Here is a 14,966-nt window from a genome sequence, read left to right as displayed (position 1 = left end):
AGCACACAAAACCTCTGCTTCACGGTTTGCACTGGTTTCCAGCTCATTTCTGGGTGTAACTCCAGGTGTTGCTTTTCACCTCTAAAGATTCAATATGGCTTGGGACTTTGCTGCACGAGAAATTACATCTATCTTCAGGTTATACTGTGATAGTTGAAACCTGTGGAGTTGCTCAAGCTAGTAGCCCAATGATTTAAAGTGAAGGAGGTTGTGGGCAATGTTTTTTCAGTCATGGGCCCTTTACTCTTGATCTTACTTCCCCACATTTAAGATCCCAGATCTATCAACTTACTGAATATCCTGAAAGGCCTATCTATTTATTAAGTAGGGCTGTCAAGCGATTAAAAAAAAAAATAATTGAGATTAATTGCATGATTAATCGCACTGTTAAAGAATAACAGAATACCATTTATTTAAATATTTTGGATGTTTTCTACATTTTCAAATATATTGATTTCAAATACCACTCAAAATTCAAAATGTACAGTGCTCACTTTATATTATTTTTGATTACAAATATTTGCACAGTAAAAAACAAAAGAAATAGTATTTTTCAATTTACCTAATACAAATAATGTACTGCAATCTCTTTATCGTGAAAGTTGAACTTACAAATGTAGAATTATGTAAAAAAAAAACTGCATTCAAAAATAAAATAATGTAAAACTTTAGAGTCTACAACTCCACTCCATCCTACTTCTTGTTCAGCCAGGCAGTGGGGGGAGGGACAGCTGAACTGCCAGCAATTGATAGACTGCTGGCCGGCTGCTGCACAGGGAACTTAGAGGAGCGGGGAGCTGAGAGCGGGGCTGCCGGTCCACCCTTGTTCCAAGCCCCCACCAGCTAGCTCCAACGGGCTGCTCTTCCTGCAAGCAGTGGACAAAGCAGGCGGCTGCCAAACAACATTATAAGGGAGCACTGCGCAACTTTAAATGAGCATGTTCCCTAATTGAGCAGCAACATAACAATGAAACAACGTTAACCTTGATGACTTTAAGTGAGGAGTTACTGTATCACCTGAAAGTGAGAACAGGCATTTACATGACACTGTTGTAGCCGGCGTTGCAAGATATTTATGTGCCAGATGTGTTACCTGGGGTTCTTTCAACCCAAAGCTCTTGGTAACTTTTACTCCGTGCGAGGTGGTGTCAGGAAATAAATCAGGGGAGACACGGCCGTCCGACCGATAGATGGCTGGCACAAACAGGACAACACAAGAGTGCTTTCACTTAAAGCTAAACTTTACTTAGTCTCAAGCACACACATCCGCAACAGGTTAGTAAAACACCCCCAACTCTCAATAATTACCGAAGCTGAGTATGGCTCTCAAGTGGCACAGCGACAGCCCGTCTGCCAGTGGGGAACACAAGATGCATTCAGAGGGAGAGACCAGTCCCGAAGAGTCCCACACCCTCAAACTTTTCTCCCTTATTTTATACATTAGTAACACAATGACATGTTCCTTAAAGAAAACTTGTTAAGCAAACAGTTTCAATGGTCAAGCAAGAGGTTTCCTTCTGATTACTGATTAACCAGGTGTGGGTTTTCCCCAGAGTTTGCAGCCTTGAGTCCCTAATAGACATTCCTGAGGGCACATCCTGCTCTTCTAAAATGCATGTATCAGCAACTTCAACACAATTCTTATTAGTAAGGACGCGGGGTCAAGCTGCCCTTTCTGTGGCACCCAAAACCCCCTCCCCTCCTGCCTTGGTCAAGCTGAGGCTGCTGCATGGCCACTTTACGGCCTGCTGACTTGGCTGCTTTTAGCAATAAGCCATAGTGGTTTCAGGCACTTTACTGGTTTGCCAAAATCTCCCCGTACAGATGCACTAAAGATTCATATGTCCCTTCATACTTCAACCACCGTTCTAGAGAACATGTGTCTATGCTGATAACAGGTTCTGCTCAATAACCATCCAAAGCAGTGCGGACCGACACATATTCATTTTCATCATCTGATGCCACCGGCAGAAGGTTACTTTTCTTTTTTGCTGGTTTAGTTCTATAGTTTCCTCATCGGAGTGTTGCTCTTTTAAGACTTCTGAAAGCATGCTCCACACTTTGTCCCTCTCAGATTTTGGAAGGCACTTCAGATTCTGAAACCTTGGGTCGAATGCTGTAGTTATCTTTAGAAATCTCACATTCGTACCTTCTTTTGTCAGATCTGAAGTGAAAGTGTTCTTAAAATGAACGTGTGCTGGATGATCATCCGAGACGTCTATAATATGAAATATATGGCAGATTTTGAGTAAAACAAAGCAGGAGACATACAATTCTCCCCCAAGGAGTTCAGTCTCAAATTTAATTAACAATTATTTTTTTAATGAGCGTCATCAGCATGGAAGCATGTCCTCTGGAATGGTGGCCGAAGCATGAAGGGCCATACAAATGTTTAGCATATCTGGCACGTAAATACCTTGCAACACCAGCTACAAAAGTGCCATGCAAACACCTGTTCTCACTTTCGGGTGACATTGTAAATAAGAAACAGGCAGCATTATGTCCTGTAAATGTAAACAAACTTGTTTGTCTTAGTGATTGGCTGAACAAGAAGTAGGACTGAGTGGACTTGTAGGCTCTAAAGTTTTATATTGTTTTGGTTTTGAGTGCAGTTATATAACAAAAAAAAAATCTACATTTGTAAGATGCACTTTCACGATACAGAGATTGCACTTCAGTATCTGTATGAGGTGAATTAAAAATACTATTTCTTTGTTTATCATTTTTACAGTGCAAATAATTGTAATAAAAATAATAATATAAAGTGAGCACTGTACCCTTTGTATTGTGTTGTAATTGAAATCAGTATATTTGAAAATGTAGAAAAACATCCATAAATATTTAATAAATTGCAGTTGGTATTTTATTAACATTGCGATTAAAAGTGAGATTAATTGTGATTAATTTTTAATTGCGGTTAATTTTTTAAAATTAATCGCATGAGTTAACTGTGATTAATCAACAGGCCTAGTTTTAAGGCTTTCTTCCTGAAGGATTAGTGTCAGGTGCTTTGTTGTTATTGGGTTTTTGTTTTGCTTTTCCCTTTAAGAGGACAGAGTTGGATTCTTCTGTAGACTTTGAGCCAATTTGTAAACAATTATTGGTTTTAATTACTGTACATGCACTAAGAATATATATTGATTCAAGCACTTTACAGCTCTTCATACCTATTCATCACCGCTCTCCCCCACAATACTGTACCCTTGTTCCAAAGTGTCATTTGAGTTGATTATGGCATTGACATACCTCCTTCAAATATGTGTGAGATTTTACCTGTCTCGGAATACTGTTTAATTTTGAATCCCTCAGACCAGGTCTTTCTCACCTTGGAACCCCCTCATGCATGAAGAGTGTAGCACAAATAGTATTAGCTGTTTTGGTGTCATCTTCCCCTTTGGAGTGAAGCAGATCCTGGAGTTGCTCAAACTCTGGTCCTCTGCCCTGACCACTTGTATATGGCCTAGCAGGTAAGACTGGTAGTCAGACTTCTAATTCAGTTGTATCCCTCTGGTCACAGAGTTTCATCTCCTTTCCTCTTTCCTCTCATTGCTCGGACTCACCGTCAGGCGCACTCTCTCTCTTGCTCGCTCTCTCTTTATCTCATGATTCCAGCTTGTGGCAGGGTGTGTGGGTAGCAGATGCAGGTCACTCTTGGGTTGGTGGATCCAGCCATTGACAGATTTTCCTGGGACTGTGGCTGGTTGTCGTGGCCCAGTAACTCCTTCTAACTCCCACTGGCTGTCCAGATTTGATTATTTGGGTTAGTCCATCATTTGGGGTCCTATTGGTCCTTTTTTCTCTCTTGATAGGTTCCCTATTCAGGGATTCCAGGCAATCAGTTTACTTTCATTTACCCAGTTGTTGCTATTGGAGCTGTTTAGTGTTTGCTTTCAACCCACAGAATTATTGGGAAATACATTTACAATTTAAACTGTAAAGACTTTGGGGCAGGAAATCCACCTTTATCTACTATGCACACTGTTGGTGCTATATATAAAATAGTAATAATAATGTCATTAATAAAATAGAATCTTCAGTGATATGGCAAAGTCATTACACAAAAGTACTTATGAACAGTATCATACATTCACTGTCTTCTCATTCAAATACTTTCACCCAAACACTTCCACTCACCTAGAAGTTATGTATGTAGAGCACCAAACATATGTCTCCTAACACTAGATACACATTGCTATTTGTATTACTAGGTACATGCAAGAGCTGGGGGATATAATTCACAGATGAAATGAAAATTTCTCCCAGTTGGAAATAGACCATTCTTGAAAATAGTCTCATTGAGCAAATTGTGTTTTTTTAATGAAGAAATGCCACCACTTGCAATGCCATATAATAAACTGAAAATCTAGCTCCCCAAGAAGAAGCTAGGTAAGTGCTGGCATAATTCCTCTAAATGGGAAGCAAATGGTGACAGATTAAGGAGGTGTTTGTAGATTCCATTTTATGGTAGGTTGGACAGGCTGACAAGAAGAACATTATTTTTTGATGAGTTTTGACATGACTCTACATATAGCAAGGGGATGTTTTTACTATGGGATGCCTACTTTTAATAGAAAAACTATATTCATGACACAAGTTTTGTAATAGATGTCAAGTACAGTGAAGTGAACTATAATTAACATAATTTTATTGGCATTGTAAAAGTAAAGCAGATAGTTTGTAAAGAATAAGAGCCACTCTCTCTTTCTGGTGTGTTTTTTCCCTGTAATAGATCAGGCAGATAAAGGATGAAGATAATTTCCTCCCCTGTGAAATTCATAGGGGACACTGGGGCACTATAGAATATTATATCTTCATGCTTTCTCATATATACATTATAATATCTAATATATGTATAACATTATAGATATAGATAGTTCTCTTACACTTTCCTTCTGTACAATACAATACACATTCATCTTATCTCTCTTAATTGGAAGAGAGCATACACACCACAGTCACACCTGGGGTCAGGTCAAAACCAAAGAAGAGTTGTTCGATTAGAGAAATCCCTTACATTTTAGAAGACATATTTTTGACCAAAGATAAAAATTTTTATATAAATTATATATAAATAATTTCTCTTTGGGGAAAAATATGTCTTCTAAAATGTAAGGGATTTCTCTAACCCAGCAACTCTTCTTTGGTTTTGACCTGACCCCTGGTGTGACTGTGATGTGTGTGCTCTCTTCCAATTAAGAGAGATAAGATGACTGTGTATTGTACAGAAGGAAAGTGTAAGAGAACTATATGTGTTGCTGATGAAAGGCAAGAATGAAGTGTGCTTGAGGATTGACAGGTACTGTAGGAGGTAATTGAATGGCTATCTGTCTTCTTGCTTTAATTCAGTTAACTTGGAGGAAAAGTGGGTGGAAAATGTGTGAAGTTTTCCTCAAGAGCTGCTTTCTTTCCTCTTTTTCCTTTTCTTGTAGGATCAGTGTTGGTGAAAACGTTCCACTGGATTTCTTGTTTTTCTTCTTGTTGGATCAATGCTGATGCTCATTGACCTGCCCTCTTAACTCTTCTCAAATCTCATAGTATCTCTGGCCTTTAGCAAAAACAAAACATCTAATAGTTGTATTGATAAAAAATAAAAGAAATACTGTTTTAAAAACTAAAGTTGAGTGTATTTTCATAATGTATGTTGCACCGAGGGTGGGTTTTCTGTTGTTGATGGGGTTAGATAGGGAATGTGTATTATGGAGGGAGGCTTTGTTTTTTTTAAAGTGAGTGAGCAGATAAGTTTGTGCTGCTCACTTCCCCCATATTTACATTATATCTTAGTTTCATCATGAATGTATTGTATTTCCTCTGAGAACTGGCACATCTTCCCCTTCCTTGTTCTAATTCCAGAACTCTTTAGACGTTTTAGTAGCCCTCCTGTGTCAAGCAGTTGCTCATAAAAGGTCTGATCCAAAGCCAGTTGAAATCAATGGGAGTCTCTCCATTGACTTCAGCAGTTATTCGATCTTGTCTAAGGGCCTATGCGTCATCTAAATCCTACTTAAACCGTAAGTGGTGCATAGGCTTTATGCTGGCCATCTGTTCATGGCTAAATTTCACTATAAGGGAAGGAGGTTTCATAGCCAGGCCTGAGGTCTAGTATCAGGGACTTGCCTGCCATGAAGAATTCAGGACCCAAACCTAATCACTGAAACAGCAGCATGATCAGCCCTGTAGTGATGGGGCAGAGTGTAAGTGATGGGGCAGAGCTCTATGGCTGGTCCAAGGAAAAGCATAATAAGCACCAGTGGGAGCTCATGCCTGTCAATGATGTGGGCCCTTTGAAGGTGTGGTGGAATAAAAAGAACAGTGGAATTTTACAAGATGTTCTGACAAACCCCTAAGATAAGGATGTGGGTATGGAGAGAAAATTTCTTTTTAAAGTAATTGTTCAAATTTGCACATTACTGAAATACAGCGCACAGAAAAAGTCCTTTCTATACCAAATGGTGTGTATGGTTTTCTGTGGAAGAGCCATATACTGTAAACCAAAATATGTCAGGATTCACTGAATACCAGCCCAATGGAAAAAGGAAAGCCATATCTATAAGTGTTAAGTTAAAAAAAAACCAACCTCTTATATTTTACATTTTTTGCTTTTTACAGACCTGGGGTTGAAATCCAGGTTCCATTGAAGTGAATGTGAGTTTTGCCATTAGCTTCAGTAGGACCAGGATTTCACCCTGATGCTGATCAGTGCAATAAAGCAAAGACACGTTATAAGTGATCAAGGAAATAGCTAATTTTTGCTAATTCAGTGTGTTCTGAAGGTCCTAATGATGACAAGAATTTTTCAACCATGTCCATGTGGCAGGAAGTGTATCAGAAAATGAAGGTCAAATTTTTCATTCACTTTTATCTCTGTAAATCTGGATTGATGACTCCTGGGAAGTTAATATGAGGGTGCAAGAAGTCCAGGAGAGCTGGCTGTATTTTAAAGAAGCCTTATTGAAGGTGCAGGAACAAACCATCCCGAAGTGCAGAAAGAATAGCAAATATGGCAGGCGACCAGCTTGGCTTAACAGTGAAATCGTCAGTGAGCTTAAACTCAAAAAGGAAGCTTACAAGAAGTGGAAATTTGGACAGATGACTAGGGAGGAATATAAAAATATTGCTCGAGCATGCAGGGGTGTAATCAGGAAGGCCAAGGCACAATTGGAGTTGCAGCTAGCAAGGGATGTGAAGGGTAACAAGAAGGGTTTCTACAGGTATGTTAGCAACAAGAAGGTGGTCAGGTAAAGTGTGGGACCCTTACTGAATGGTGGAGGCAACATAGTGACAGATGATGTGGAAAAAGCTGAAGTTCTCAATGCTTTTTTTGCCTCAGTCTTCACAGAGAAGGTCAGCTCCCAGACTGCTGCACTGGGCAACACAGTATGGGGAGGAGGTGAGCAGCCCTCAGTGGTGAAAGAACAGGTTAAGGACTATTTAGAAAAGCTGGATGTGCACAAGTCCATGGGTCCAGATCTAATGCATCCAAGGGTGCTGAGGGAGTTGGCTGATGTGATTGCAGAGCCATTGGCCATTATCGTTGAAAATTTGTGGCAATCGGGAAAGGTCCCGGATGATTGGAAAAAAGCAAATATAGTGCCCATATTTTAAAAAGGGAAGACAGAGAACCCAGGGAACTACAGACTGGTCAGCCTCACTTCAGTCCCCAGCAAAATCATGGAGCAGGTCCTCAAGGAATCCATTCTGAAGCACTTGGAGGAAAGGAAGGTGATCAGGAACAGTCAACATGGATTCACCAAGTGCAAGTCATGCCTGACCAACCTGATTGCCTTCTATGATGAGATAACTGTCTCTGTGGATATAGGGAAAGCAGTGGATGTGATATATCTTGACTTTAGCAAAGCTTTTGATACAGTCTCCCACAGTATTCTTGCCAGCAAGTTAAAAAAGTATGGATTGGATGAATGGGCTATAAGGTGGATAGAAAGCTGGCTAGATTGTTGGGCTCAATGGGTAGTGATCAATGGCTCCATGTCTAGTTGGCAGCCGGTATCAAGCGGAGTGCCCCAGGGATCGGTCCTGGGGATGGTTTTGTTCAACATCTTTATTAATGATCTGGATGATGGGATTAATTGCACCCTCAGCAAGTCCGCAGATGACACTAAACTGGGGGGAGAGGTAGATATGCTAGAGGGTAGGGATAGGGTCCAGAGGGACCTAGACAAATTGGAGGATTGGGCCAAAAGAAATCTGATGAGGTTCAACAAGGACAAGTGCAGAGTCCTGCACTTAGGAAGGAAGAATCCCATGCACTGCTTCAGGCTGGGGACCGACTAGCTAAGCAGCAGTTCTGCAGAAAAGGACCTGGGGATTACAGTGGATGAGAAGCTGGAAATGAGTCAGCAGTGTGCCTTAGTTGCCAAGAAGGCCAACGGCACATTGGGCTATATTAGTAGGAGCATTGCCAGCAGATCGAGGGAAGTGATTATTTCCCTCTATTCGGCATTGGTGAGGCCACATCTGGAGTATTGCATCCAGTTTTGGTCCCCCCACTACAGAAGGGATGCGGACAAATTGGAGAGAGTCCAGCGGAGGGCAACGAAAATGATTAGGGGGCTGGGGTACATGACTTACGAGGAGAGGCTGAGGGAACTAGGGTTATTTAGTCTGCAGAAGAGAAGAGTGAGGGGGGATTTGATAGCAGCCTTCAACTACCCAAAGGGGGGTTCCAAAGAGGATGGAGTTAGGCTGTTCTCAGTGGTGGCAGATGACAGAACAAGGAGCAATGGTCTCAAGTTGCAGTGGGGGAGGTCTAGGTTGGATATTAGGAAACACTATTTCACTAGGAGGGTTGTGAAGCACTGGAATGGGTTACCTGGGGGGGGGGGGGCGGAATCTCCATCCTTAGAGTTTTTTAAGGCCCGGCTTGACAAAGCCCTGGCTGGGATGATTTAGTTGGTATTGGCCCTGCTTTGAGCAGGGGATTGGACTAGATGACCTCCTGAGGTCTCTTCAAACCCTAATATTCTATGATTTAAATTGCTAGAGTCACTTATGATTTTCACTGGTGTACTGTCACAGAGATCAGATTTTTGGGAAGTTTTCTGATGAAAATTGGCATTATTGATCCTATTATTGGTAGCAACAATTTTGATGTAAAACAATATCATTTTTGCACTAGTGGTAGGCAATACAGTTCAATAAATGGTGTATCTACTCTTGCACTGGTTTAACAGTCAGTATCTGCACTTTAATAATGTTTAATGTTGGTCCAATGAAATAAATCTAACTGGTTAACCTATATTTCAGCAAGATTGCAATTGGTTTAACTATACAACCACTGAGTAAAATGTCCACTGCCAGCAGTAGGGGACAAAATAAACTTGTTCAGTTAAACTGATTATTTTCAAAAACATTTTGCAGTTCATAGAGGGTGAGAAATGTTTCTCAGTATGTGAATGTTCAGATTTATGCAGTGAAGAAAATGGGTGCAGCAATTAAAAAAAACACCATATTCTAAAAGAGAGACTACTTGCTATGATTATAGTGAGGAGATTTCAGAGGAAACGGGGTTAATGGGACTTATCGATGGTTCATCTCCTCTGAAAATCATGTAGCTCAGGGATTGGCAACCTTAGGCATGTGGCACGCCAGGGTAAGGACCCTGGCGGGCCGGGCCGGTTTGTTTACCTGCTGCATCCGCAGGTTCGGCCAATCGCAGCTCCCATTGGCTGCGATTCGCCGCTCCAGACCAATGAGGGCTGCGGGAAGCAGCGCGGGCCGCAGGATGTGCTGGCCACCGCTTCCCGCAGCCCTCATTGGCCTGGAGCGGCGAACCACGGCTAGTGGGAGCCATGATCAGCCGAACCTGCGAACGCGGCAGGTAAACAAACTGGTCCGGCCCGCCAGGGTCCTTACCCTGGTGGGCTGCGTGCCAAAGGTTGCTGATCCCTGATGTAGCTTATTTGAGTGCCTAAATATAAACACTTGGATTTAAAAATATTGCCCCATGTGACTTGCCAAAGGCTACATTTTACTGTTTATGTAATAATAATTTTCCTTTAATTACCACACGGGGATATTGTGAGAATAACATAATGTTAAAGCCTCAGTTCAGGTAATCATCCCTATTCAAGACAGTCCTTAGCTTTTGCTTAAGTCCCATTAAAATCAAAATTAAAGTTAAGTACATGCTTAAGTGCCTTCCTAAATTGGGATCTATAAAAGTACTTTGAAGACTAAAAGTGCCACTGTAAACTATAGATTCATTGATTTTTAGTGATGGGTTAGACATGTCAGTCCATCTCCCCTGCTGGTTCAAAATTACCCATGTTGTACATTTACATTTGCTTTGCCCAGTCTCATTTGTATATCCATAGTGACAGGCCTTTCCCCACTTTCCTTAGAAATATTTCACAGTCTAATCGTTCTCCCTGCCAGGAAGTATCTCCAGGTTCACAGTCTAAATAGTCCCTTTCTTAATTTGATCCCATTACTCCTATTTATGATTCTGTGCACCACTCTAAATAATACCTCTCCCTTCTTGCTGTTTGGTCATCTTAATCAACTTCCAAACAAGCTATATGTTTTCTTAACCCCCTCAGGAGTTTGTCCATTGTTCTGATCATGAAAATCCACAAATTGAATATTCCCTGTATGGCTGCATTAGAACTATGTATGAGAATACCTATTTACCAACCCAATGTAGAATGCACTGGCTATTTTTGCTGCCATACATTGCTGTGTAAACTCATGCCTAATTAACTGTCCACTATCACTCATACTGTTTCAGCCATGCTGCTTTCCTGAATTCTCCTTCCCATTGAATATTGTGTATCACATTTGTTTTCCCCAAGTATATTAGACTGCATTTTTCGAAATTGGAATTCATTTTTGGAAATTATTTTATTTCTTTTAGTATTGATGAGTCAATTTCCTTGTCTTGAATAATATTTGTGTCTCTCTTTCAAATTAATATCATCTGAAAAATTTAATTACTCATCATTTCCTCCCTATTTGAGATCCATTCTATGTCTGTGTATGTCTATCACTGTGACATTTAAGTGCTGATCAATAATGAAGGTTTTAAGTAAAGCTGGACCTAGAGTAGTCAATGTTAAAAGATCAACATTTATCCACAGATACTGAAGATGGTGGTAGCTTTGTCAGCACCAGGACAGAGGTGTGGCTGAGTAATTGCATATACGTTGCTAATTATTGTTCCCCTTCCACTCATCTCTGGTTATCTGCCTCTGCTTTGTGATTGCAAGCGCCTCAGGAATGCCCCTTCTGGAATGTTTGTTTGAAAAGCAGCTATAATATCCTGGGCGCTACACTTAATAACTAGAAATAATGATATTGCTAGAAAAATTGAATTTGTAATCATGCCCGGTGATATCACTAAGCTCTTTCACTAGACCCATCTCCTCAAAGTGATATGTTGCTGTTTATCATTAGTCTTTGCTGACAGTGTTACTACCAGTTGTCAATGTATGTGACATTGTTCATAACTATGTGAATTTGAATAAATTTTTAGGGTGATTTTGTGAGACTGTTAAGTGCTTTTAAGTATCATTCTTCCTGTGTGTACTGAACTATGTCACCTAACAGCCCTGATCTTAGTTCAGAAAAGATATTATGTAGTGTAACAGTTGAATTTGTCACTTGATTTAATTTTACATATCAAGTAAATAAAGGGGGCAAATTAATTGATACTTACTTAAAAATAGTTTAAGAAGCTTTTTTAGTGAAAAGAATTGTTGGTCCTGAACTGCTAACTGCTAACTACTAACTACAGTACAATAAGTAGCTCATTAATCCCAATTTTTCATAAGATCTAAATTAAAAAGTCAACAGGATATTTTATTATTGCATGATCAGCAGATTAAAACTGTTTGTTTTAACAGTAGCCACTTTAAAAAATACACACAGATGTGTGCGTGCACACACACACACAAGAAAGTGATCTCATTTGGAAAAGTGACCTGAACATCATATATGACCTCTATGAAAATCACACTTGCATGGAAAATGTCAGTAGAGTAATGACAAGATGATTCTTTCATTCTTGAATGCTTTCACTGTAAGCTAAACAATTACAAGCCGAATCTTACTGACTGTTGCAGATCTCATTTACAGAGGTCCATCAAGCATAGCCAAAGTGCTTCTCTTCTCAGATTTGGTTAACTAAATGGAATCTTTGGTAAAGGTTTAAAGGGGAGGTTTTCAAAAATGTTCAGCATTGGTCTATTTCTTCCTCCCTTTGAAATCAGTAGGGTTCTACCGTCAACATCAGCGGGAGCAGAATTAAACAATGCTGAGTGCTTTAAACCTCCCTCCCTAAAAACCACTCTTTGTATCAAATCCTAGTTTCACTGGAATTAATGGTGCAGGATTATAAAAATATGATGTAATTGGACAAAAAAACAAGCAGTTGTAAATTGACTTAAGTAAGACTAGACAACTCAAAATTTACAACTGGTTGTTTTTTTGTCCAATTACATCATATTTTTTATAAATAGAAAAAAAAGTCATATTAAATCTAGTAGAATTTCTGAGGATGACAAATATCATCTCACTGATTGCTTTCTTTTTGTTAAATTTTTCAGAAATTGAAAAATTTCAGGGTTCTGATGGGAAAAAGGAAGATGAAGAAAAGAAATACCTTGATGTCATCAGCAACAAAAACATAAAGCTGTCAGAAAGAGTACTGATCCCTGTCAAACAGTATCCCAAGGTACTGTAACTATAATTTAATATACTGTTAGTGTTTCACAGCAGAGAAGTGGAAAAATCATATGCTTAATTATTTTGTTTCTTGACTTTAGAAACACTATGCAGGGCTTCAGGATATTTAAAAGTTAGGATGACAGTTTCATTCTTAGATTTTGCTGTAATTAGATAGTCTGGTCCAAAGTGTAACTTGTGGCCTTATTCAAAAGCCATTGAAGTCAATGGAAGTCTTTACATTTGGATCAGGTCCTTAATCAGGCAAAAGTTTCATTGATTTGCCATAGGAGTTTCTTCTTAATAAAGACTGCAGTATTTGTCCTTGTCGTTGTATAAACTTAATGACCAAATTTAGAACAGAATATAATTTCACAGCAAGAACATAAAGGCAAGCCCAATAATTGTGAAAAGTCAGCTCAAATGCGCTGCAGCGTCTTCATTTGTTATACTAATTTAACGGAATAGTCGTTGGATAACTATGAGCAGTGACTAACAATATACATGCCTTCCTGCAAAATTCACTCAGCTTTGGCCACAGTTTCTTCTAATTTAGTAGTTTGGTCTCTTTCGCATTATATGTCATGATAAATGAAAATTATCATTAGCCCACAATTATCATACGTTAGCCAGACGTGTAGGTTCTTAAGCTGAAAATGCCTATCCATAGCTCTGTATAATAAAGAGCCAAGACATGTTGTAGTATTTTTACATAAAAGAAGAGAATGCGATTCTCTTTGTACAGCCTTGTATTTTACATAAACAGTTGTTGTAACAGTTTTCAACCTGAAATGGTAAACCTCTCAATTTGTCTCTAAAGCATTTTTTCTTGCTAATTTATTATCACATGGTATTTGGTTCACCATTAGCCTTGATTACACTCTCAGTTTTTTAGTTTTATACTTTCATCAGTAATAGCAATAAATTACAATGGGTAAAAAGCCTATCAACCAAAATGAAAGGTGTAAAAAATTGAGATTCAGTGATTCAAGATGACATTTACCTCCTGAATAGTGAATATAAAACTGAGATAATGTAATCATCCAAATGGTAAAGACCTTAGAAATGCACACAGTGATATAAAGAATTACTTTCTTGCTTCATAGCCTGAGGTACTTTGCCTAGATTTGTAACATTTTGTATAAATGCTGTAGGTGACCTGAAATTCTTAATAAGAATACAGTAATACTGTATCTTTATAAAAGCTATTTCTGATATTCTAATTATTCAGAATACTGTTTAATGAGGATAGAAGAATGAAAGACAAACTATTTAATAGATAAATGCAATAATCTATTCAAATACAGTACCTGTGTATGATTAAATTAACCTTCATTTGCTTTAATTAGCTTGTTATGTTAATGAGAAATGTAAGTTATAAAATATTTCTGGATGTTTTGAGCAGTCAAACAAATTATCTGTACTGTAGGTAAGGAATTTTTTTCATTAATATAAAATAGACTCAGAAAATTTCTGTTATTGATATCCTGCCAACATTGTCTTCAGACTGTATAGTTCTCAAATCTTCATGTATTTTGCTTCTATCTGTTATCTTCAAACATAGGATTTACCATTTTGGATCAGACTATTGGTCAGTTTGATCCAGCGCCCTTTCTTTGGTGGTAACCATCATCAATTACATTTGGGGAAAGTGAAAATCTTCCAAATCGTTGCTAGCCAGTTTTGTAGTGCTGTACATGGAGATTGGTGGATATTTCTTCCTGACACACAAACTAGAGCTCAGTCTACAAACAGAAACATTAGAATTGATTGCTTAGCAAGAATTTAGAATGTAATCTACAGCAGAAGCCAGGAAGGTTCAAGATTTGGGAAGAATCAAGGATTCATTAAATAGGTCAGATATGTAAGAATAAAGTATTAATGAGTTATCATCAAACCAGAGCTAAGTTTGGCAGCCCAGGAATACCTTTTATAAATGTCTGTACTGCTTAGATAGTATGTTAACTCATCAGAGATTCCAACACTATGTTATTCTAGAAAATATACAATGTGTAAATTGGGCAACAAGGGCATAATTTTGTGCATTTATCAGATCATGGCAATAGGAGCCCTTCATTAGAGTGAAACCTACATTTCTGGAAAGATAGGAGAAGGATATGCCATAAAAAAATGTAAACCAAATGGTATATTATTTGGCCGGATAGACCTGCTTCTTCTATGTGCTGTATTATACAAGAAAATTATTTTAGTGATGAGCAATCACTGATAAACTATTACAAAATTAAAATTCCTAATGAGCACTGTTGGAGGGAATCTGAAAAGAAGGG

General features: G+C 38.8%; 1 protein-coding gene across 1 annotated transcript in view; it reads left to right on the top strand.

Annotated features, from left to right (window-relative positions):
- Positions 1-14,966, top strand: part of KHDRBS2 (KH RNA binding domain containing, signal transduction associated 2) — a 580,284-nt gene that overhangs the window by 115,904 nt on the left and 449,414 nt on the right. The window contains exon 2 of the mRNA XM_065401399.1: positions 12,561-12,688. Coding sequence (XP_065257471.1) covers positions 12,561-12,688 — 128 coding nt within the window. The remainder of the gene's footprint in view (positions 1-12,560; positions 12,689-14,966) is intronic.

This window comes from Emys orbicularis, chromosome 3, assembly GCF_028017835.1.
Source record: "Emys orbicularis isolate rEmyOrb1 chromosome 3, rEmyOrb1.hap1, whole genome shotgun sequence".
Taxonomy (NCBI): Eukaryota; Metazoa; Chordata; order Testudines; family Emydidae; genus Emys; species Emys orbicularis.
Note: the sequence above shows the minus strand (reverse complement) of the source record. Positions and strands in the feature narration are given on the sequence as shown.